We start from the raw sequence: 25393 nt of genomic DNA on the forward strand, positions 1-25393 counted from the left end.
TGAGTCATGAGTTGAACTAGCTGCTTTTCTCATGAAATATTTTTACTTGAATCAATTGAAGGCTGGGTGTTTGGCAGACATTTTCTCAGAAATGAATGAAGTGAGCTGTTATTTCAAGGAAAACAAGTGACTACAAGTTGTTCCTCAATGGTAACATTATCTTTCAAGTGAAAATTTGAATGTTGGCAAAAACCTGATTCTGCTTCCCAAAACTTATGAAAGCTTTTCTGTTGAGACCAGTGGTGATATTATTATGGTCATTTGACACTATGCAATAAAATGTATCAACATTTTAAAGATCTTTAGGACTCAGTAAGCCAGTATTTTTCAAGTGACCAGGGTATGATATGACAAAATCATGGATTTGAGATAAAGGATCCATTCAAAGTGCAAGAAAGACCAATGAATCTTAACGTAACAGAGTACAGAAGTTGTTTGACAAAATTGGATGATCTAGGATCCGTGCCCCATGGGAATGTCATTTGATCAAATGAACAAAAATAAATTTTTTTGCCAGTATCTAGGAACAAACCCATAGACAGAAGAGCAGAGGAGCCTGGTGGGCTCTGGTCCATAGGGTCACCCAAGAGTAGGACACGACTGAAGCAACTCAGCATGCACGCACGCAGGAACAAACCACACTTTATTTATGTGCTTTGGAATATTTGCTCCACTCTCAACAGTCCCTATTGTAACAAAGTCTCTTTGCATCCGATAACAGCGCTGTCCAAGCATGCAGTTACTGCGAGGTGCCGATGCTTGTTGGAAAGGAAGTTGATGCTCCAACATGCAGGGAAGATGCAACAGCCACTGGGACACGCTGGGTAGTTGACTGAGGAAGTGTGAAACCTTAGTGGAAGGTCAAAAAAATTAAAGGCAACATTTAAATTAAAATTTGCAATATGTTTTTTTTTAATCCTCCACACTTTCCCTTTATTCCTAAGAGGAAATTAATAAAGAATAATGTGCAAGGTCTTCAGAAACAACCCCACATACAGTACTCTACGTTGTTGCATAAGGCAGTTGGGAATTTAACTCATGTGTGTGGAATTTAACTCATTGGGGGAAGAGTGTGTATTTATTCTTTTTATACATTTAAGTATTTAGTCTTTTTAAAATATGTATAATCTTTTACAAAAATAGGCTCGCACTCTACATAATCTGTGTGATCTGCAGTTTTTCATTTCTGAATGCATTAGACACCTCCCCCATGGAGTTAGCATGTGTGTGTGCTCAGTTGCTCAGTCGTGTCCAACTCTTTGCAACCCCATAGACTGTAGCCTGCCAGACTCCTCTGTCAATATGATTTCCCAGGCAAGAATACTGGAGTGGGTTGCCATTTCCTTCTCCAGGGGATCTTCCCGACCCAGAGATTGAACCCAAGTCTCCTGCATTGGCAGGTGGATTCTTTACCACTGAGCCACCAGAGAAGCCCAATGGAGTTAGTATGCATTATCATTTTCAATGTCTCCCCAAATTCCATTTACATATTATGATTATTTTAATTACACCTACTGAAAGATTTTTAGATTTTTCCAGTGTTTTGTAGCAGATATAGGCTGCAATGTAAGAACATTCATGTATATACATTGTTGTACAAGATTAAAATCTATAAAAATTTTAACTTTGATACAATAAAGCCTTCAGAAAGATTTTACCTACCAGAATTGTATAAAAAATTTTTTTTCGGGGCTTCTCTAGTGGTCCAGTGGTTAAGAATCTGCCTTTAGTGCAAGGGACACCATTTCAATCCCTGGTCTGGGAGGATCCCGCATGCCGTGCGCAGTAACTAAGCCTGTGAGCCACGACTATTAAGCCTTTGCTCTGGAGCCTGTGAGCCGCAACTACTGAGCCCATAAGCCTAGACCCCGCGCTCTATAACAAGAGAAGCCACCGCAGTGAGGACCCCGCTCACCACAACTAGAGAAAGCCCGTGTGTAGCAACGAAGACCCATCACAGCCAAAAATAAATAATAAAATAAATGAATGAATACACATAAAAAATTTTTTTTCGCCAAGTTGTTCCAACCCTGGGTATCCTTACTCTTTTAAAAACTGTCCAAACTGATAGGTCAAAATGATATTACATATGTTATCATATTGCTTTTCTTTGATTTTGAGTAAAGAGAAAACATTTTAAAAATATTCCTTTAGTTGCATCGGGTCTTTTAATTGCAGCATACGGGGTCTTTGGTCTTGATGCTGGATCTTTCGTTGGGGCAAGCAGATGGGCTCAGGCTTGGTTGCATGTGGGGTCTTACCTACCACAGATCGAACCTATATCCCCTGTTTTGCAAGGTGGATTCTTAACCATTGGACCATTATGGAAGTCCCCTCTGCCTGCCTCTTGCTTGAAGAAAACTTTTGTCTTGTAGGCCTTCCCCAAGGTTCAAGGAGAAAATTTAATCCAAGAAATACAAACATATAAAAACAGAGTCAAGCAAGTCAAAATAGTAATTGTTTAACCATTAGACAGATTCAGGGACCTTTAGTTACTCCTCAAGGGCTGTAGATAATATTGTGAACCATATCCTTGAGCTACTTCTTGAAACCTCCACCAGATAGAAGAAGTTAACTAAATATTGACCACAAACATGTAGACCCCAGACTGGTTGAAACCAGAAGGTTGGTGAGTCAATCAAGCTAGACTCCTTATTACTTCATCACCAGTCAATCATAAAAATGTCCATGAGCTGATTACCCCACAACCTTCTCCTTCACCCTGTCTTTGTTTTTTTTAAGATTGATTTATTTATATATTTTTGGCTGTGGGGGTCTTCTGCGTGTGGGCTTTCTCTAGGTGCTGAGGGCGGGGGCTACTGTCTAAATGCGTGTGGGCTTCTCATTGTGGTGGCTTCACTAGATGTGCTGCACAGGCTCTCAGGTGCTCGGGTTTCAGTAGTTGAGGCTAGAGCTCTAGAGCCCTGGCTCAGTAGCTGTGGTGTACGGCCATAGTTGTCCCACAGTATATAGGATCTTCCCGAACCAGGGATCAAACCCACATCCCCTGCATTGGCAGGTGGACTCTCAACCACTAGACCACCAGGGAAGCCCCATCCTGTCTTTAAAAAAATTTCCCTGAAAGACATCAGGGAATTCCATTCTTTGAAGCAGTATCTGACCCTATGCCTTGCTTAGCCTTGCAATAAACTCTGCACTTTTGTTTACCACAACCTGGCATCACACACCAGCTTCAGTGTGCACAGAAAGACCCAGGTCTGGTTCAATAACAGTAGATTTTGAGACCGTATGTTGTTTAATTGAAAACTGGTTGCTTCCGCGACACACCTATGAGCATAGCCAAAGTCCACAACACCGACAACAGCAAAAGCTGACAGGGATGTGAAGCAACAGGAACTCTCATTCATTGCTGGTGGGGATGCAAAATGGTACAGCCAGTCTGGAAGACAGTCTGGCAGTTTCTACAAGACTATATTCTCACTATACAACCTAATAATTGTGTTCCTTGACATTTACACAAATGAGAAACATTTTATTTCCATGCAAAACACTGCACAGGGATGCTTATAGAAGCTTTTATAGTTGTCAAAACTTGGAAGCAGCCAGGATGTCTTTCAGTTGCTGAATGGGTAGATAAAATGGTGGTACGTGCAGACAATGAAATATTATTCAGTGCTAAAAAGAAATGAGCTGACAAGCCATGAAAAGACATGGACGAACTTTAAATGCATATTACTAAGTGAAAGAATGGAGAAGGCAATGGCACCCCACTCCAGTACTTCTGCCTGGAAAATCCCATGGATGGAGGAGCCTGGAAGGCTGCAGTCCATGGGGTTGCTGAGGGTCGGACACGACTGAGCGACTTCCCTTTCACTTTTCACTTTCATGCATTGGAGAAGGAAATGGCAACCCACTCCAGTGTTCTTGCCTGGAGAATCCCAGGGACGGGGGAGCCTGGTGGGCTGTCGTCTGTGGGGTCACATAGAGTCGGACACGACTGAAGTGACTTAGCAGCAGCAGCAGCAAGTGAAAGAAACCAACTTGAAAAGGCTACAGACTGAATGATTCTAACTATATGACATTCTGAAAAAGACAACTGTTAATAGGGAAGAAATTTTGTATTCTATTACAAGTTAATCACTAAAGGGATATTGCCTCAAAGCTTACATTATACATAATCACCCATCTCTGGGAACCCTGCTTCCCAGGTCACGTGTATTAGGCTAAAATACCTCTCTTCAGCTCACTGGAAGCACCTTGACCACGCCCACCTGTGAATAACTGCAAGAAGAAGAAATTAACATATCCCCTCCAGAGGCTGCCTGGAACCAGGAACTGTTTGACTCCACTCCCTCCCCTTTTATGGGATGTATAAAGGATGCCTGAATCCAAAAGTAGGCAAGATGGTTCTTTGGGACATGAGTTCATCATCTTCTTGGTCTGCTTGCTTTCCCAGTTCAGTCGCTATTCCTTGCCCCAACAACTTATTTGTTGACTTATTGGTCTTCCGTGCAGCTTGGACTCAGTAATAATCCTAGCGGTACAGTACAAAGGTCAGTGACTTTCGGGGACTTAGGGAGAGGGAGGGAAGGAGGAATAGATGGAGCACAGGGGAATTTGTGTGCAGTAAAACTACTCTGTGTGATACTATGGTGGTGGATACATGTCACCGTATGTTTGTCAAAACCCATAGAACGTTCAACACCCAGCGTGAACCCTAGTGTAAACTATGGACTTTGTGTGTCTTGTCAGTGCATGTTTAATTGTAACAAATATACCACTCTGGTACTGGGTGTTGATAGTGGGGGAGGCCATTCATGTGTGGGCACACGTGGTACATTGGAACTTTCTCCTCAAATTTTACTGTAAATCCAAAACTTAAAAAAAAAAACAACCCTACTGACAGCACATGGTACCTTTATGGCCAGTTTTATTTATTTTTAGTATCAGAAAGGTAACTTAATATGTTATATATAGTTATCTTTGAAAGGTGAGATCATGGGTGATATTTGCTCTATTTTATACATATTTTCTAATTCAAATGCTGTGATCATAGATTACCTGTGTAATCTTTAAAAGCCAGGATTCCTATTTTGGGGGAGGTGGTGATTGTAACTCATACTCCCTTTGGTGGAAATGAGGTCCAGGCCAAGGGATTATCATGGTCAACACTCATCCGATCGGCTGAACAAGGTGAAAACTTTCCTGAGAGTCCCTACGGTGTGGCTCTGCGGGCTTATGGGAAATGTAGTCCCGAAGTTTGACGGACCACCCCTCGGAGGACCCTGGGACGGCGTGCAGCCCCTTGCATGTGCGCATGCGCACTGCTGCGAGCGCGCCGGTGGCCGCCCTTCCCCCACCTGCAGCCGCGAGTAGGTGACAGGGCCCCGGTCTCCCCACCGTGACCCAGCCTGGCCCTGCGCCACGAGCGGAGGCTGTGCCCCTCCAGGTAGGAGGGGGCCTGCCAGGCCGCCCCGCGGGGCCGCGGGGGCCGAGGGGCAGGGGACGAGGGGTGGGCTCGTGCCCGCGCGCGGCGGGAGCCCAAACTTCGGAGCCCCTCGGGGCGGCGACCCTCGGGGCGGCGTCGGCGGCGGCCCGGCGCTGTGGGCGGCGCGGTGCCGGCGGGGCCGCCCGGCCGGACGTGCGGGGGCGGGGACGGCGCGGCGGCGGGCGGCGGCGCGGGCCGGCCTCCCTCCCTTTGTCAGGCGGGGCGCCTCCGACCGGCCGCGGAGGTCTCCGGCCGCGCCGCCGCGCTCTGGGAGCCGGCGGGCGGGCGCGCGCGTGACCCGGAGGGCGGCGCGGGGCGAGGCCGGGGCGGGGCCGGGCGCGCCTCAGAGCGCGCGGGCGCCGCGTGCGCCACGGCCGCAGCCTCGCGGAGGGCGGCCGGAGCGCCCTGGCGAGGCGCGGGCCGCGCGGACGGCGACGCCGCGACCTCCCCGCCGGGCCCCTCAGCCGGGGCTCCCCGAGGCGCGCCCTCTCCTGCGTCTTCGCGCGTTTCCGCGCTTACCCGAGGTGGCGCAGCCAGCTGGTCCTGTCGCACGAACGACAAACATTTTTCATTTTGCCTCTTAATTTTGCTCACCAGTAGTTTTTACCGTGGAGGCGTTACGATTTTTTCTGTGGTTGAGTTTACTGCTCTTCCTTTATTGGGCACCCCAAAACCTTCACCATTTTGAGATTATACACCTTTGCTGATGATTCCCACTGATACTTTAGAATAAATTATATTTAAAAAATCTGTTCGTGCTTCTATGATCCAGTTGATGGTAACATTTAATTACGGGGGATGGATACCTTTATAATGTTGGCTCTTACTATAGGCTTTCCCATTTGTTCAAGTCTTTCATTTTTTTCCCCCGTAGGAGCACTTTGTAAGTTTTTTCATAAATATTTGCGTTTTTATATTATTGTTCTGTAGTAATTTATTGCTATGAAGATGGAATCTTTTCCCCATTATTTCATCTTTTTTTCTCTCTTATTTGATATTTCCCACTTTGCTTATTTATGTGTATTTGAGATTGCTCCTTTTTCTCCTTAATTAGTGTAGCTAGTGGTTTTTTTTTATTGCAAAAGAGTAACTTTTTAATGTCTGTAGCATCTGTAGTAATGTCTCTCCCATTACTGACATTGATTTTAATGCTGTAACTGTCCTCTAAATACTGCCCTAGCTGCATCCCTTAAATTCTGTTATGTTTTGTTTTTCATTTCCATTCAGTTTTTTAAACTTCCCTTAGTGACTTCCTTTTTCACCTATTGGTTGTTTAGAAATTTGTTGTTTAATTTCCAAACATTGGGGATTTTCTAGATCTTTGTCTGTTACTGAATTCTAGTTGAATTCTGTTTTGGTTAAAGAATATACTTTGTTACATAATTCAGTTCTTTAAACCTTGTTAACTTGTATTTCCCTGGAGGTCCAGTGGTCCACTTGCCAATGCATGGGACACTCTTCAATCCTGGGAGGATTCCACACACCTGGGGCAGCTACTGTCCATGCTCAGCAACAAGATAAGCCACCCCACTGAGAAGCCTGCACACTGTGACGAAGAGTAGCCCCCACTCACTGCAATTAGAGAAAGCCTGTTTGTAGCAGAAGACCCAGCACAGCCAAAAATAAAAAAAGTTTTGTTTTATTTTATGGCCAAGGATATGTTATACCTTGAGAATGTTATTTATGTACTTTAAGGACTATTGTACTGTTAGTGGTAGAGTTTTCTGTAACTACTAACTGGGTCAAGTTTGTTGGTAGTGTGGTTCAGTTTTTCTGTATCTTTACTAGTTTTCTATGTACGTGTCTTGTCACCTGAAAAAAGAATCCTGAATTCTTGAGCTACTATTGTGGATTTTACCTATCTTTTCTTTCAGTTTTATCAACTTTGGGTTCTTATATTTTGAAGTTCTTTTGTGCATAAACATTTAGGATTGTTACGTATTCTGGTGATTTGATATATTTATCATTGTCATTTATCGCAGTGACATTATGTAATGTCACACTTTATCCCTGGTAATTTTTCTTGTTCAGTCTACTTTGATATTAATCAATCCAGCTTTCTTTTGATTAATGTGTGCAAGGAATCTTTTCTTATCCTGTTACTTTTTTTTTCCCCACTGTGCTGCATGTCATGCAGGATCTTAGTTTCCCAACCAGGGATTGAACCCATGCTCCCTGCTCCCTGGTTAAGTCCAGTCTTAACCACTGGACTGCCAGGAGAGTCCGTCTTCTTTTTGTTTTGATCTAGCTATTGTTGGTGAAAATTCAATTAACAGTCAAGTTAAGAAAATTTTATTTGAGCCAATCTGAGGATTATAACCCAAGAGACAGACTTAGGAGCTCTGAGAACTGTTCTGCTTATTAGATGTTGAAGGAATAGTCATATACTTGTTTTTGAACTTTTTATTTTGTATTGGAGTATAGCTGATTAACTGGAGAAGGAAATGGCAACCCACTCCAGTGTTCTTGCCTGGAGAATCCCAGGGATGGGAAGCCTGGTGGGCTGCCGTCCATGGGGTCGCACAGAGTCAGACATGACTAAAGTGACGTAACAGCAGCATAGCTGATTAACAATTTTGTGATAGTTTCAAATGAACAGCAAAGGGACTCAGCCATACAAATACATGTATCCATTCTCCCCCAAACTCCCCTCCCATCCAGGCTGCTGCATAACACTGAGCAGAGTTCCTTATGCTATCCAGTAGGTCCTTGTTGGTTATCCATTTTAAACACAGCACTGTGTACATGTCCATCCCAAACTCCCTAACTATCCCTTCCCCTCAGCAACCAAACCAAATTTGTTCTCCAAGTCTGTTGAATCTTTTTCTGTTTTGTAAGTTTATTTGTATCATTTCTTTTTAGATTCCACATATATAAGGGATATTAGACACTCTTCTGACTACTTCAGTCAATATGACAATCTCTTGTCCATTTTTGAGACAGAGGATCATTTATCAAAATGACATACTGACATGAAGTTCACCAAGTATACAGTAGTTCAACTAAGCATGTGCAGAGTGAACCTCAAGTCATCATGACCTCTTACAGAGTTGAGAAAGAACATTACTCTTTTAAGAAGTTACATTGCTCGCATCAAAAGAAAACAGATCTTTATGGCAAGTAAGCATTCCTGCCTTTGAGGCGGTCTGGTTAATGTGTAATGCAGATGGACGTATCATACTAAACAGGGAGGGAGGAGGCTCAAATAAACTTCTTGAGTGAATCACAGTGAACTTTTAAATATATTCCACTGCTTTGTGTGTAAGGTAAGATCCTTAAAACTATACTTCCATCAACAATTCCATCATCTCATCTTTTATGCTATTAATGTCATATTTTACTTTTACATATCCTATAAGTTCACAAAACTTTTCTGGTCTTTTTGGTTTAGACAGTTAATTATCTTTTAGATTGATTAAAAGTAAGATAAAATGTCTTTTATAGTTCTCTTCGTTTTAACCACTCCCAGAGATCTTTATTTCTTCGTGTAGATCCACATTTCTGTCTGGTATCCCTTCTACCTGAAGAACGTCTTTAAAATTTTTTATTGTAGTATAGGACTACTGGTAATGCATTCTCTGTTTTTGTTTGATAAGGTTTTTATTTCACTTTCTTTCTTTCTTTTTTTTTTTTTTTTTTGGTGAGATATATTTGCTGGGTATAGAATACTGGATTGGTAGTTTTTTCTTTCTTTTTTTAAAGATGTCACTACATTGCCTTCCAGCTTATATAGTTTCTGATGAGAAATTGTGATTTTTTTTAATGTTGAGTCCTCTGTACAGGCAAACCTCCAAAACAGCATTCAGTTCCAGATCACTGCAATAAAGCAAGTCACATTAATTTTTTGTTTTCTCAATTCATATAAATTTGTTTACCTTTATACTGCAGTCTGTTAAGTCTGCAATAGTGTTATGCCTAAAAAAATGTATATAACTTTATTTACTTTTAAAATATTTATTTATTTGGCTGTGCTGGGTCTTAGTTGCAGCAGGCAAGATCTTTGATCTTAGTTGCAGCGTGTGGAATCTTGAGTTGTGGCAGGGCCATGCCTGGTGGTTCATTGGTAAAGAATCTACCTGCCAATGCAAGAGACTTGGGTTCTATCCCTGGGTTGAGAAGATTCCTTGGAGGAGGAAATCGCAACCCACTCTGGTATTCTCACCTGGAAAATTCCATAGACGGAGGAGCCTGGTGGGCTCCAGTCCATGGGGTCATAGAGTCAGACTCGACTTCCTGACTGAGCCCACACACGGGATCTTCTGGTTGGAGCCTGCGAACTCTTAGTTGCATCATGTGGGATCTTGTTCCCCAACCAAGAATCGAATCCAAGCCCCCTGCTTTGAGATCGTGGAGTTTTAGCCACTGGACGACCAGGGAGGTCCTCTACATACCTTAATTTAAAAATGCGTTATTACCGGGACATGCCTGAAGGTCCAGTAGCTAAGATTCTGTGCTTCCAATTCGGGGCCTGGGTTCAATCCCTGGTCGGGGAACTACATCCCACATGCCACCACTAAGAGTTTGTATGCTGCAATTAGGAGATCCTATTCAACAATATGTGAACCGTGAACTTCCTGATGTTCAAGCTGGTTTTAGAAAAGGCAGAGGAACCTGAGATCAAATTGCCAACATCCACTGGATCATGGAAAAAGCAAGAGAGTTCCAGAAAAACATCTATTTCTGCTTTATTGACTATGCCAAAGCCTTTGACTGTGTGGATCACAATAAACTGTAGAAAATTCTGAAAGAGATGGGAATACCAGACCACCTGATCTGCCTCTTAAGAAATTTGTATGCAGATCAGGAAGCAACAGTTAGAACTGGACATGGAACAACAGACTGGTTCCAAAAAGGAAAAGGACTACGTCAAGGCTGTATATTGTCACCCTGCTTATTTAACTTCTATGCAGAGTACATCATGAGAAACGCTGGACTGGAAGAAACACAAGATTGCCAGGAGAAATATCAATAACCTCAGATATGCAGATGACACCACCCTTATGGCAGAAAGTGAAGAGGAACTCAAAAGCCTCTTGATAAAAGTGAAAGTGGAGAGTGAAAAAGTTGGCTTAAAGCTCAACATTCAGAGAATGAAGATCATGGCATCCGGTCCCATCACTTCATGGGAAATAGATGGGGAAACAGTGGACACAGTGTCAGACTTTATTTTTCTGGGCTCCAAAATCAGTGCAGATGGTGACTGCAGCCATGAAATTAAAAGACGTTTACTCCTTGGAAGGAAAGTTATGACCAACCTAGATAGCATATTCAAAAGCAGAGACATTACTTTGCCAACAAAGGTCCATCTAGTCAAGGCTATGGTTTTTCCTATGGTCATGTATGGATGTGAGAGTTGGACTGTGAAGAAGGCTGAGTGCCGAAGAATTGATGCTTTTGAATGGTGGTGTTGGAGAAGACTCTTGAGAGTCCTTTGGACTGCAAGGAGATCCAAGCAGTCCATTCTGAAGGAGATCAGCCCTGGGATTTCTTTGGAGGGAATGATGCTGAAGCTGAAACTCCAGTACTTTGGCCACCTCATGCTTAGAGTTGACTCATTGGAAAAGACTCTGATGCTAGGAGGGATTGGGGGCAAGAGGAGAAGGGGACAACAGAGGATGAGATGGCTGGATGGCATCACTGACTTGATGGATGTGAGTCTGAGTGAACTCCGGGAGTTGGTGATGGACAGGGAGGCCTGGCGTGCTGCAATTCATGGGGTCGCAAAGAGTCGGATACGACTGAGTGACTGATCTGATCTAATGTCTCAACTAAGATTGAAGATGCTGCATGCTGCAACTAAGACCCAGTGCAGCCAAATGAATAAATAAATAAAAATGTTCTTACTACAAAGTGCTAACCATTAACTAACAATGCTGAGTTGCCACAAACTTTCAATTTGTTTTTTTAAAAAAGCAATCTGAAGAGCAATTAAAAAAGAAGGTATGTCTATATGGAATATGTCAGGTTTTTTTTCTGGCTGCTTTTAAGAATTTCTCTTTAACTTTGACTTAAATATGATATGTCCAGGTGTGTCTTTGTTTTGCTTTTTGATACTTAACCCTTTTTGGATAAATTATCCTAGTTTCTTGGATCTGAAGTTTGCTATTAGCCATTTTTGGAAAATTCTTGGTCAATATGTCTTCAAATACTACTTTTAAAAATATTCATTTATATATCTGGCTGTGTTGAGTCCTAGTTGCAGCCCGTGGGATTGTCATTGTGTCACGTGGAATCTTGTTGCAGCCCCCAGACTATAGTTGTGGGTACGGGCTCAGTAATTGGACTGAGCATGCTTAATTGCTCCGAGGGGCATGGGATCTTACTTCCCCAACCGGGAATCAGGCCTGCACCCCCTGCATTGGAGGTGCGGAGGCTTAACCACTGGACTGCCAAATTTTTGGCAATACATTATTTTTGAAAATAATTATCTATGTGTTTACCTGTGCTGGGTCTTAGTTGGGGCACATGGGATCTTCAGTCTTCATTGCAGCATGTGGGATCTTATTTTTAGTTGTGGCCTGTGGGATCTAGTTTCCTGACCAGGGATTGAACCTGGGCCCCCTGTATTGGGAGTGTGGAGTCTTAGCCACTGGACCTCCAGGGAAGTCCCTCCAATACATTTTTGTTAGACCATTTGATATTGCACTACAGCCCTTGGATTCCTTGGGGTTTTTTTTTGTTTTTTAAACTTCCTCTTTGTGTCTCAGTTTGGGTAATTTCTTTGGACCCAATTCCTTTGGGTAATTTTTCTGTCTTCAGATTTACTGAAAATTTTCTCAGCTTTGTTGTAGCATTGCATATTGAAGATGGTCTTTCAACTCTGTTACTGCATTTTTTTAGCATTTCCATTTTTTTTCTTGGTGGTTCCGTCTCTTGAAGTTCCCTATTTGTTAATTCATTTTGTAAATCTTTTCCACAAAGCTTTAATATATGAATAATAATTTTAAATTCCCTGTTTGATAATTTAACCAGTTATGTTTTCTGCTGTTTGTTTTGTCAGTTAACAATTGTCTTAGTCTTACCTTTTCAGATGTTTCATAATGTTTGATTGAAGCTGGGTTCTGCCAGCATGATCCTTTTTGCCCTTTCTGAACAGGCAAAAGGACTAGCCCATGAGGTGGAATTTTCTCAGGTGACGTGTAACAATTTATAAACAAGTCATTCTGGAAGTTCTGAGGCAAGTCAGACCTTTAATAATAATACCTTCTGTTTTCCTCTCTTCCAGTTCTGCCTTCATAGTTCTCTGTCTTTATCCAAAAGCTGCAGAAAATGAATAAATCCCAGGTGAGTTGTTTATTCCTAACTTTTCTGTGCATTTGAGGAAATATATAAGGATCTAGAAAATGAAATGAAAGGTATAAATGAGTAAAATTCAGAAAAACATAGTAAGAATAATCAATACCAGCAGACAAAAAGTAAAATCAAGTTAATCAGGTATTTTTTAAAAAGTTAAAAAGTAAATCAAGTTAATTAAGCAAATATTGCATTGATTATGAATACCATTTCCTTGGTCGTCGAGTATTAGGTCTAAATTAGTTTTATGAACATTCATATAGATCGTGTTTTGAGCAGCATTCCCAGGAAGAAAAACAGATTATTATTTTATCTCTAGTTTATTCATATAGTATTCTTCAGGGTAATACAGTGTGTATTTTATTTTTCCAGTGAGATTAACATGATGCCAGAAAACTCACTAAAGAGCTGGATATGTATTTAAATTCTCCCCCTAACTTACACGAGTTCCATTGTCATTACTTTCTTGGGTAGCATTCCAGAATGTACTTCTACATATTTACACAAGTATAAGTACAGACTATTATGAGATGGCATATACTAATTATACTGTTCTGTTTATATGTGTTTTCTTTTGCTTTTAATGAATAGACTTCATTTTTTTAGAATAGTTTTGAGCTTACAGAAAATTTGAGTGAAAAGTACAGAATTCCTTTCCTCCCTCTGCACACATGATTTCTTCTCTTATTACCATCTTGCACTAATGTGGTATAGCTGTTAAAATTGATGAGCCAATGCTGATACTCAAACTAAAGTTCATAGTTTACATTGCTGCTGCTAAGTCGCTTCAGTCGTGTCCCACTCTGTGTGACCCCAGAGACGGCAGCCTACCAGGCTCCCCCGTCCCTGGGATTCTCCAGGCAAGAACACTGGAGTGGGTTGCCATTTCCTTCTCCAATGCATGGAAGTGAAAAGTGAAAGTGAAGTCACTCAGTCGTGTCCGACTGGCGACCCCATGGACTGCAGCCCACCAGGCTCCTCCGTCCATGGGATTTTCCAGGCAAAAGTACTGGAGTGGGGTGCCATTGCCTTCTCCGATAGTTTACATTAGGATTTGCTTTTGGTGTTGTGCGTTCTGTATGTTTTGACAAATGTGTAATGACATGTATCCACCATCATTGTATGTTAGAGAATAGTTTCACTACTCACAAAATCCCCTGTGCTTCATCTAGTCATCCTTCCCTCCCTTTCCTTGAGCACCTGGCAGAATTGGAGGGGCAGTGAAAAAGATATATATTACCTATATCAGTGGTTTCCTTTTCCAGAATGTTATACAGTTGGAATCAGTCAGTATGTAGCCTTTTCAGACTTTCATTAACAATCTGCATTTAAAGTTCTTCCATGTCTTTTCATGACTTGACGGCTTATTTCTTTTTAGCACCCAGTGATATTTCATGGTCTGAATGTACCACTATTTATTTACCCATTGAACAATTGAAGGACATCTTGGTTGCCTCCAGGTTTTGACAGTTACGAATTAAGCAGCTATAAACATGTCTGTGTAGTGTTTTTATGAATGTAAGTTAATCATTTGGGTAAATGCTAAGGAAAACTAATGCTGGATTGTACAGCTAGATTGTACGGCAAGAGTAGTTTGTGAGAAACTGCTCAACTGTCTTTCAGAGTGGCTGTAATATTTGCATTCCCACCAGCAGTGAGTGAGAGTCTGTGTTGCTTCACGTCCTTGCCAGCATTTGGTGTTGTCAGTGTTGTGAACTTTGGCCACTTTCGTAGGTGTTTTGCAGTATAATTTGATACTTCTCTGACATCTTAAGTATCTTTACACATGTTTACTTTCCATCTGTATATCTTCTTTAGTGAAGCGCCTGTTAAGGTCTTTGGCCCTTTAAAAAAAATTTTTTTTTACTGAAGTATAGTTGATGTACAGTGTTGTGTTACTTTCTGCTGTACAGTGAAGTAACTCAGTTATTCATACATATGCATTCTTTTTAAAAAATATTCTTTCTCATTATGGTTTATCATAGGATGTTGAATATAGTTCCCTGTGTTATATCTTGGGACTTCGTTGTTTATCTGTCTGTAATAGCTTACATCTGCAGACCCTAACCTCTCACTCCATCTCTCCCGCAACCCCTGCCGCTTGGCAACCACAGGTATGTTCTCTGTGGGCATGATTCTGTCTGTGTTTCGCAGATAGGTTAGTTTGTTCTATTTTTTTGGATTCCGTATATAAGTAGTTTTATATGGTATTTGTCATTCTCTTTCTGACTGACTTCACCTAATAGGCTGTTGTGTGTGGACCACTCGTGGATTCCAGTATACTTAAGTATCTGATCTCGTTTGGATTCTCTCCCCCTGTAGCTCATGACAGAGTGTTGAGCGCACTTCCTTGTTCCATTCAATGCTTGTTCGTTTTTCTCTGATGTATCTCTGGGTGTCTCTTTGTGACACTCTATCTGTGTCTCAGTGTGTATGGTTTCATCCCAGTCTCCTTGGTTATCTCTTCAAATACTGTATATTTGCCTTTTTTAAGCCTAAGCTTTTGTCTTAACTCTGGGAGTCTCTTTGCATTTCCTAAATTAATTCATTGTATTTATTTTTAGATTGAGGCTTTAGGGAATTCCCTGTGCCATTTGTCTTTTCAGATTGCATTTGTAAGGAATTCCCTGAGCCAATTGTCTTTGTCTCATTTACTTGATATAGTCTGATCATCTCCAGTATCTGCCATGTTGCTGCAAATAACATGATTTCATTCTTTTCTAAGGCTGAGTAATTGTTCATGGCCTATATGTAGCACGACTTCAGTATATAAAGCTCATAGATGTTGTGGTTGCTTCCATATCTTGGCTGTTGTAAATAATGGGTTCCTGAATGTTGGGGTGCCTTATTTCATAGTATAGTTTTCCATGCACATAGGCTTGGACAATCTCACTGTAGGTCTGGGTTTCGTTTTAAAGGAACCTGCATAAGGTTCTGCATCTTGTCTCAGCTGTTTTCATTCCCAGAGGCAGTGGAGGAGGGTTCCCTTGTGGCTCAGCTGGTAAAGAATCCTCCTGCAATGGGGGTGACCTGGGTTCGATCCCTGGTTTGGGAAGATCCCCTGGAGAAGGGAAAGGCTACCCACTCCAGTATTCTGGCCTAGAGAATTCCAGGGACTATGGAATTCTATGGGGGTCGCAAAGAGTCAGACACCACTTTCACTTTCAGTATTTATCCCTGTGTTGGGATATTATGGCCGCTTTGGCACCTTGGCGCCGGGAAAGAGTGCCTTCCTGAAATGTGGGATGCCTGTGTTGTTTCAAAGGATGCATTTCCCTGAATATAGGGCCTGGTGAGGGCTTGCAGGATCTCGTGGTAGGTGCTGGTTTTGTTCTAAAGGAACCTGCATATGGTTCTCCATCGTGGCTGGTCGCGATTTCCATTTCCAGGAGCAGTGGAGGTGGATTCCCTTCTCTCCCTGCGGGTCTCCAGCATTTATTGTTCTGATTTGCTGGTGAGGGCTGCCTGATGATAGTTGGTTGTAGGTTTGCTTGGCATTTCTCTAAGAATTAGGAAAGCGGAGTTTTTTTAGAGGTGCGGATAGTTGGTTTCCACTAAATGTGAGGAAAATTTACCGTTTGCTGTCAGGTTTTGAAAGTCAGGCCTGTTTTGAATTCTATCTCTCTGAGCTACCGTAGGTTATTTGTTGAGGACAGGGTCATTTAGCTTAATCAGGCAGGCCTCTGACTGGGAAGAGCGTGTTCAGTTCAGTCACTCAGTTGTGTCAGTTCAGTTCAGTTCAGTTGCTCAGTCGTGTCCGACTCTGTGTGACCCTGTGGACTGCAGCACGCCAGGCCTCCCTGTCCATCACCAACTCCCGGAGCTTATTCAAACTCATGTCCGTTGAGTCAGTGAGGCCATCCAACCACCTCATCCTCTGTCGTCCCCTTCTCCTCCCGCCCTCAATCTTTCCCAGCATCAGGGTCTTTTCCAAGGAGTCAGTTCTTTGCATCAGGTGACCAAAGTACTGGAGTCTCAGCTTCAGCATCAGTCCTTCCAATGAATATTCAGGACTGACCTCCTTTAGGATAGACTGGTTAGATCCTCTTGCGGTCCAAGGGACTCTCAAGAGTCTTCTCCAGCACCACGATTCAGAGCCCCTGCTTTGACGATTTGTTCCAGGAAACGGCCACAAGGCAGAAGCACTTTTGCCAGCTGTGGTCAGTCAAGTGGGCACCCAGAACCCAGCCAAAGTCGTGTTCCTGAGTTGTAAAGTAGCGTGCAGACTGCCTGAGTAAACACCAGAGAGTGTGGGTGTCATTCCTCCATGTCCCTTTCCTTTCACAAAGCCCCCTCACCACCTCCGCCTGGCCAGAGCCATCTCAGCCACCAGAAAGGTGTGCTGTTGAGGCTGTTTCCTATATATGTGGATTCTGTAAGGAAGAAGTTGAAATTGGGAACCCCCCGACCAGAGAAATGGAGACGGGGACTTGTTAAAATGCTTCCAGCCTAGAGTGGAAGTGGGGGTGCAGTAGCCCCGGTGTGGGTGCAGGAGCGCCTGGCAGTTTGGTCAGCTGTGGCGTGTCCCAGAGGGGACCAGGTGCTGTAGATGCAGCGAGGGCTTCTGCCCCGCACACCCTCCGCAGCCCCGAAGCCGGGCTGCGGGCTCCAGGGGTGTGCCAGCGCCCCAGTCACCAGGCCTGAGGGGGTTGGGGTATGCGTCTGTTTTCATTTCCTCCTGTCCCTGTAATGTGTATTTTGCACTGGAGTGTACTCGATTTCTGTTATCATGTTTGTTTGTGGTGGAGCAAGAAGTGGATTCCTTTATATTCATGCATCTGTTCTTTTTGGATTCACTTCCCATGTAGCTGTTGACAGAGTGTTGAGCACACTTCCTGATTCTGTCCAGTCCGTGCTTGTTCATTGTTCTCTGATGTGTCTGTGGGTCTCTTTTTGACCATGTGTCTGTGTCTACGGTGTACTGTTGAACCCGAACTTCCTCAGTGATCTCCGCACCCTGACCCCGACCCCCAGAGTCCGTCTTGTGTTTGATAAGCTAGCATTTGTTGTGTGACTGGGAGTTGGACTGTGTTTGCTAGTAAGTTTTAGTTGATTGTACTTTTCGATTCCACCTATAAACAATACCCTGTGCCAGTTTTCTCTGTCTGATTTACTTGACACTCTGTGATCATCTCTCGATTCCACGTTGCTTCAAATGGCATTTTTTCATTCTTTTCTATGCCTGAGTAATTTTCCGAGGCATATATGAAGCACAGCTCCAGTATTTACCCGTGTGCAAGGACTTTATGTCTGCTTTGGTGCCTTGGCGCTGGGAAAGAGTGCCTTCCTGAAATGTGGGATGCCTGTGTTGTTTCAAAGGATGCATTTCCCTGAATATAGGGCCTGGTGAGGGCTTGCAGGATCTCGTGGTAGGTGCTGGTTTTGTTCTAAAGGAACCTGTCTCCATCGTGGCTGGTCGCAATTTCCATTTCCAGGAGCAGCGGAGGGGGGGATTCCCTTCTCTCCCTGCGGGTCTCCAGCACTTATTGTTCTGATTTGCTGGTGAGGGCTGCCTGATGATAGTTGGTTGTAGGTTTGCTTGGCAATCTCTTAAGAATTAGGGAGGCAGAGATCGTTTCAAGGTGCAGATAGTTGGTTTCCATTAAGCGCGAGGAAAATTTACCGTTTGTATTTGGTTTTTGAAAGTAGGTCTGTTTTGAATCCTCTCTCTCTGAGCTACCCCAGGGTATTTCTCGAGGGCGGGTTCCGTCAGCATCAGGCCGGCCTCTGGGGGGGAAGCGCGTGTTCGCCCCTGGCTTAGCAGTGTTGTTCCAGGAAACGGCCACAGCGCGGCAGCACTTCTGCCAGCCGCGGTCTGCGCGGTGGGCGCCCAGAACCCGAGCCTTCGTGGCGTTCCTGAGCCTGACTTCGTTGTCAAGGAGCGTGCAGACCGCCTGAGGAATCGCCGCAGAGCCTGAGTGCCCTTCCTCCACGCCCCTTTCCTCTCACAACCACCCTCCCACCCCCACCCCCGGGTCTGAGACGGCAAGAGCCATCTGAGACCCAGAAATGTCCTGTTTTGAGGCTGCTTCCTATGTAGGAGAGACTGTAAGAAGTTGAACTTGGGAACCCCCCTACCAAAAGAAATGGAGACTGGGGACCTTTCCAAGTGCTTCCAGCCCAGAGTGTCCAGTATTATGGGGGTGCAGTAGGCCGGGTATAATGGCACCCTACTCCAGTACTCTTAACTGGAAAATCCCATTGACGGAGGAGCCTGGTGGGCTGCAGTCCATGGGGTCGCTAAGAGTCGGACACGACTGAAGCGACTTAGCAGCAGCAGAAGCAGTCCGGGTGTAGGTGTAGGCGTGCCAGACTGGTCAGCTGTGGTCTGCTCCAGAGGGGACCAGGTGCTGTAGATGCAGCAAGGGGTTCATGTCCCGGCAGTCCTCTTTAGCGCCCCCAGCCCCCTGGTATCTAGCCCTTAGATCGTAGCTTGCTGGGTCCCCAGGAGTATGACCACCCAGGTCACTGAGGCCTGGGTGGACGAGAGTGGTCTTTTTTTTTTTTTTCATTTTCTCCTTCCCATGTAATTTTTTTTCATGGAAATATAATAGTTTTACATTGTTTTTAGTTTTAGGTAGAAGAAATTTATTTAGTTATATATGGAGTTCTAATCAAGTTGGTCTTGAACTTATCAGAATCTTTAAAGTCATATATTCTGTATTGTAAGAATATTTACTAAGTTAAAAAGAAGTATGCCGAAGACTCCATATTGTCCGGACTCCTACGCCATCACTCTTGTTTCCTCGCTGCAGTCTGATCCGTGTTTGGTCCATTTCCTGGTCTGTCCTGCTGAGGGAGCTGGGAGGATGTACCAACAATGCCCCCCGCCCCCCCATTGGATGTGCTGGCTGTTTCCTGTGCTCGGTACCACATACTGTTGTCCATTAATGTCCTTCTACAGCTAAGGCTGTCCTTGGACACTGAAATCATGGTGAGCTGTCTTTCCTCCGATAAAACTGGAATGTTACCTCATCTCCACGGATCCTTTCGCAGGGGTTCCCACCTCTATCCTTCCTCTGGTTCTACCTCCTGCTCACAGGGTCCTAACAGGTCGTTTTCCCGGGACCGGAATGTATTCAGGGATGACAGTAACGAGGAGGACATAGTGAGCCTCAAGCCGGTGGTGGTTTGGTCAGGTGTGTTCACTCTGATTTCCATGTCACAAACCAGACTTTCCCTGTGGCTCACTTTTCCCGAGACCACAAAATGGGCTGAAGGAAATTCTGCAGCCTGGCCGTTTTCCCTGGCAGCAGCTCTTACACTGGTGCTTATGGCGCCTCTGTGTACTGGGGCTGCCCTGCCTTCAGTGACAGGTGCCCTCACAAAAACACTGTCGGTAATTGAAAACGACTTCAAATAGAGAAAGGCTTAAGAAACCAGTTTCAAGAGTTAAATTTTACTCACATTGTTTAAGAAACCAAGAACAAGAAAAGATTTGTAACATCGCTAATTTGGGGGTAAATGCCAGTCAGCAATACAATGAGCTGCTCCTCTGGCACCATTCACAATGGTCCTCCTCACAAAAACTACAAAGAAGAAATACAGGTATGGGAGAGGGTAAGAGGGAACCCTCTCTAGGCTTCCGGTGGCCACGTCAGTGGTAATAGCCACTAGGAAGATCAGTGTGGAGCTTCCTTAAAAATCTTAGAAGAGGTACTTCTCTGGTGGTCCGATGCTTCAGGCTTAGCTTTCCAATGCAGAGGGTGGGGCTTCGATCTCTTGTCAGGAAGCTGGGATCCCAGATGCCTCCTGGCAGTAACAACCAAAACATTACACAGGAGACAATTGTAACAAATTCAATAAAGGCTTTAAGGATGGTCCACATTAAAAAAAAATCTTTAAAAAGTTCTAAGACTAGAGCTGCCAGATGATGCAGCAATCCCATCCCCAGACCTATATCTAGGAGAAGGACAACCGGAAGAGACACACGCACCCTGGTTCTCTGTGGCACTGTTGTTAGAAAGGATGTATTTATCTGGCTGCCTCAGACCTTAGTTATGGCACAAGGCACCCTCAGTCTGCACTGCAGCATGTGGGATCTAGCTCCTTGGCCGGGGATCAGATCGGGACCCTCTGCGTCAGGAGCTCAGAGTCTGAGCCCCTGGACCACCAGGAAGCCCTACTGTAACACTATTAACAGTTGCCAGGGTGGAAGCACCAAAGTGTCCACCAGTAGATGAATGGATAAAGATAAAGCCAGTGGAATACGATTGGCTCATGAACAAATCATGCCGTTTGCAGCAACATGGAAGGACCTAGAGAGGATGCTGTTGAGTGGTGTAAGTCACACAGAGAAAGGCAAATGTGAGATACCACTTATAGGTTGAATGTATAAGTTGATAGTAATGAACTAATTTACCAACAAGAAAGAGTCACAGCTATAGAAAACAAACTTATCGTTACCAGAGGGGAAAGACAGGACAGACGGACAAGCTAGGAGGTTGGAATATACATGCATTCTTGCATATGGAGAAGAGCTCATCGACAGGGGCCTGCTGTACAGCACTGTACTCACTGTACTTACCTAGCTGGAAAAGAGTCTAAACTGAATATGTAGACACCTGTCAGTGGGAGTCAGGTTGGTGTACACAGAACAAACAGCACTGTAACGCAAATATTCTCCAGTGTAAAATACAGATATTAATTCAAAAAGAATAACAGAAATGCCTGCTATATTCCCTTGGGCCCTGCTCACCCAGGCTGGTGTCATATCCCTGGTGCCTGAGCAGACTTGAGTCCCAAGGCTGGACTGTCATGAAATACAGGGTGTTGGGGAGGATGTACCAAGAAACGTGTCCCCTGTGACCCGTAGTGCCTGGTCCCCTCTGCGTGGAACCACAGTCTTCCAAGTCCAGGGGCAGCCAAAACACGACTTGGGCAACCACAGGAAGGTGGACCTTTTGGCCTGAAAGAGATCTGAAAAGTCACCTCATCTCCACCTCTCCTTGTGGTGGGGTGACCTGCCAGGGTCCAGCCCCGGCTGATCCAGGGTATTCGAAGGGGAGACGGCATCAGCGATTAATTTAAATATTCATCAAAGATATAAAGAGTAATAGAATGAGGATAGCTCAGTAGGAAAATTCAGTGGAGAAAAGAGGCTGAGTAGCTTGGTTTACGTGGAAAATCAATATAACCTGTGACAGCAGGTTAGCTCTGACCACGGAGGCCACAGGCACCCTTTCAAATAGCGGAAGGTGCCCCACCTTAGACACCTTCTCCAGCGGGTCTTAAAAGCCCAGGCAAATAAATGGTCACAGAGGACCGCCACGCTCCAGATGGAAACTTCAGCCAGAAATTGAGAAAAGAATGACATGGGGAGACCAAGCTTCGGTGAGCAAGGCCCGTAGCTTTATTTTCAACAGGGGCTTTTATACCCTAAGTTGCACATAGAGGATAATAGGGGATGTGAAATCATGCAAAGTCAGCAGTCTTTGATCCTTATCGAAACCAGGGTTTCTTTACTGCAAATTTATCGTATACAAATGGTTTGGGTGATTTACATCATCTTCTGGCCAGAAGGCCTATTAACATTTTATGACTCTTGACAAAGATCTGTCAACCGTAAGACTTATTTTCTCTAAGAGTAATTATTTTAAGGTTTGGCGCCATCCTCCGAAGGTGTTAGATAAAGTTGCATTCCTATAGGGCAGAGGTGCAGTGGGTTTACAACAAAGGAAAGAATTTATTACCTTAAGGGTCTAAAGTTGCTAACACCAAGGCCACTACTTATTTTTTCTACATACCAACTATATTAATTAATACACATTCAAGGATACAATACAGGGGATGTGGAAACTTGGCAGCAAGCATTGGCTCATCAATGAAATCTTTTACTAGTTTTATTCTGACAGTTTCTAACTCTCTGAGAGGCTCTAAGCTATTTGAATATCTTAAGCTCACGGCTGAGAGACTGTAAACAATCGTATGCATAGCTGTAGGAGTCCGGGTAAACTTATCAGGCGAGTTAGAGAGCTATCTGAGGGGTTTGGATTTAAACACTCCTAATGCCCAGGAACTTTATTAATTGGAGCTGTAAGTTAACTCTTTGTCAGAGAGAGTGAGATGGTGGTGGGGGACAGCCCCCAGTAAAGTCAGAGGTGAGAGCACAAAGCAATAAAGTAGGCAGACTCTGGTTTTTTGGGGGTAGATGCTCGAGAATATCCAGGGGGATTCCTGAGGCTCGATCCCGCCTTTGCGTATGCCGAGCCTCCTTCCTCATGACCTTTGCCATGAGTGGAGTGCCTCTCGCCGTCTCCCGGCAGTGATTATCTCCAGCCTGCCCATCAGAGCTGCCCTGCCTTTGATGACAGTACCCTTAACAGGTTTTCAGGGCTAGGGGTCTGTCCGGAAGATGAAGGGTAAGAGGTATGAGACTCATCAGGCCCTTGGGTGTTTGGTCAGGCGTATCCCACTGTAATTTACCACCCAGGAACAGGACCTTCCCTCCCTCAGGCTCATATTCCCTGAGTAACCAGAATGGGGCAAGAAGAAATCCTGCCACCTTCTGGCCATTTCTTATAAAAACAGCTTTAAAGTCAGTGCTTAGGGGCACTTCATAATCACTAGGCCTTTGAGGCTGTAAATGACAGGGGCCCTCAAAAAATGTCTTGGGTAGATAATCATAAACAACTTGAAATAGGGTAGGCTTTCAGGAACCCAAGTTCAAGAGGTAAATTTTACTCATGAAAGCTCCTCAGCATTGCTAATTATTGGGGAAATACAAATCAACACTCCAATGAGGTGTTCCCTCGCAGCAGTCAGAATGGCCGTCGTCACAGTCTACAAACAAGAAATGCTGGAAAGCCATGGAGAAAGGGATCCCTCTTAAGCCATTGTTGGGAATGTAAACTTGGTAACGGTCACTATGGAGATCAGTATGGAAGTTCCTTTAAAATCTAAAAACAGACCTGCCAGATGATTCGGCAGTTCCACTCTTGGGTGTCTGTCCAGGGAAAACCACACTTTGAAAGGGCGCATGCTCGCAAGGTTCACTGCAGCACTGTTCACAGTAGCAAAATGTCCACTGCCAGATGAATGGATAAGAAGATAGGGTAGAAATATTCTGCAGCCATAAAATAAAATAATGCCATTTTCAGCAACACAGATGGACCTGGAGATAATAGTGAAGTAAGTCAAACATATAAAGGCAAATATGATACCACTTACAGGTGGAATCTGAGTCAAAGTAGCTCAGTCATATCCAGCTCTTTGTGACCCCATGGACTGTACAGGTCGTGGGATTCTCTAGGCCAGAATACTGGAATGGGTAGCCTTTCCCTTCTCCAGGGGATCTTCCCAACCCAGGGATCAAACCCAAGTCTCCCGCATTGTGGGCGGATTCCTTACCAGCTGAGTCACCAGGGAAGCGAGTGGGTTCAGTTCAGTTCAGTCGCTCAGTCGTGTCCGACTCTTTGTGACCCCATGAATCGCAGCACGCCAGGCCTCCCTGTCCATCACAAACTCCCGGAGTTCACTCAGACTCAAGTCCATCGAGTCACTGATGCCATCTAGCCATCTCATCCTCTGGCGTCCCCTTCTCCTCCTGCCCTCCATCCCTCCCAACAACAAAGTCTTTTCCAATGAGTCAGCTCTTGGCATGAGGTGGCCAAAGTACTGGAGTTTCAGCTTCAGCATCATTCCCTCCAAAGAAATCCCAGGGCTGATCTCCTTCAGAATGGACTGCTTGGATCTCCTTGCAGTCCAAGGGACTCTCAAGAGTCTTCTCCAACACCACCATTCAAAAGCATCAATTCTTCGGCACTCAGCTTTCTTCACAGTCCAACTCTCACATCCATACATGACCACAGGAAAAACCATAGCCTTGACTAGACGAACCTTTGTTGGCAAAGTAATGTCTCTGCTTTTGAATATGCTATCTAGGTTGGTCATAACTTTCCTTCCAAGGAGTAAGTGTCTTTTAATTTCATGGCTGCAATCACCATCTGCAGTGATTTTGGAGCCCCCGAAAATAAAGTCTGACACTGTTTCCACTGTTGCCCCATCTACTTCCCATGACGTGATGGGACCAGATGCCATGATCTTCGTTTTCTGAATGTTGAGCTTTAAGCCAACTTTTTCACTCTCCACTTTCATTTTCATCAAGAGGCTTTTTAGTTCCTCTTCATTTTCTGCCATAAGGGTGGTGTTATCTGCGTATCTGTGGTTATTGATATTTTTCCCAGGTCTCCCACATTGCGGGTGGATTCTTTACCAGCTGAGCCACAAGGGAAGCCCAAGAATACTGGAGTGGGTGGCCTATCCCTTCTCCAGGGGGTCTCCCTGGCCCAGGAATTGAACTAGGGTTTCCTGCATTGAAGGCGGATTCTTTACCAACTGAGCTATTAGGGAAGCCCAGTAGAATTTAAAAATTGCTACAAATGAAATAATTTAAAAAACAGAATCTCAGATGTAGAAAGCAAACTTTCAGTTACTGAAGGGGAAGGATTAAGGAGAGGGATAAATTAGGAGGTTGGAATTATCATATACACCCTAGAAAAGAGATAATCAAGTACCTACTGTATAGCACAGGAATATGTAGATACCCATTTATATTAGTGAATCGAGTTGCTAAATACTTAAGCACAACATTTAAAAAAAATTTTTTTTAGTGTGGACCATTTTTAAAATCTTTATTGAATTTGTTACAGT

General features: G+C 44.1%; 1 protein-coding gene across 4 annotated transcripts in view; it reads left to right on the forward strand.

Annotated features, from left to right (window-relative positions):
- Positions 1 to 4311: 4311 nt before the first annotated feature.
- The window catches only part of ZFP1 (ZFP1 zinc finger protein), a 29494-nt gene continuing 8412 nt past the window's right edge, over positions 4312 to 25393 (forward strand). The window contains exons 1-2 of one of the 4 annotated variants that reach the window (XM_044931131.2): positions 4312 to 4514; positions 12675 to 12733. In XM_044931131.2, the coding sequence (XP_044787066.1) occupies positions 12719 to 12733 (15 nt within the window). In that variant the 5' untranslated portion in view covers positions 4312 to 4514; positions 12675 to 12718. Of the gene's footprint in view, positions 4515 to 5271; positions 5411 to 12136; positions 12582 to 12674; positions 12734 to 25393 lie in introns of those variants that run through there. The other 3 variants (XM_006063330.4, XM_044931132.2, XM_006063331.4) reach the window with 3 other exon arrangements.

The sequence above is a fragment of the Bubalus bubalis genome, chromosome 18 (genome assembly GCF_019923935.1).
Source record: "Bubalus bubalis isolate 160015118507 breed Murrah chromosome 18, NDDB_SH_1, whole genome shotgun sequence".
NCBI lineage: Eukaryota > Metazoa > Chordata > Mammalia > Artiodactyla > Bovidae > Bubalus > Bubalus bubalis.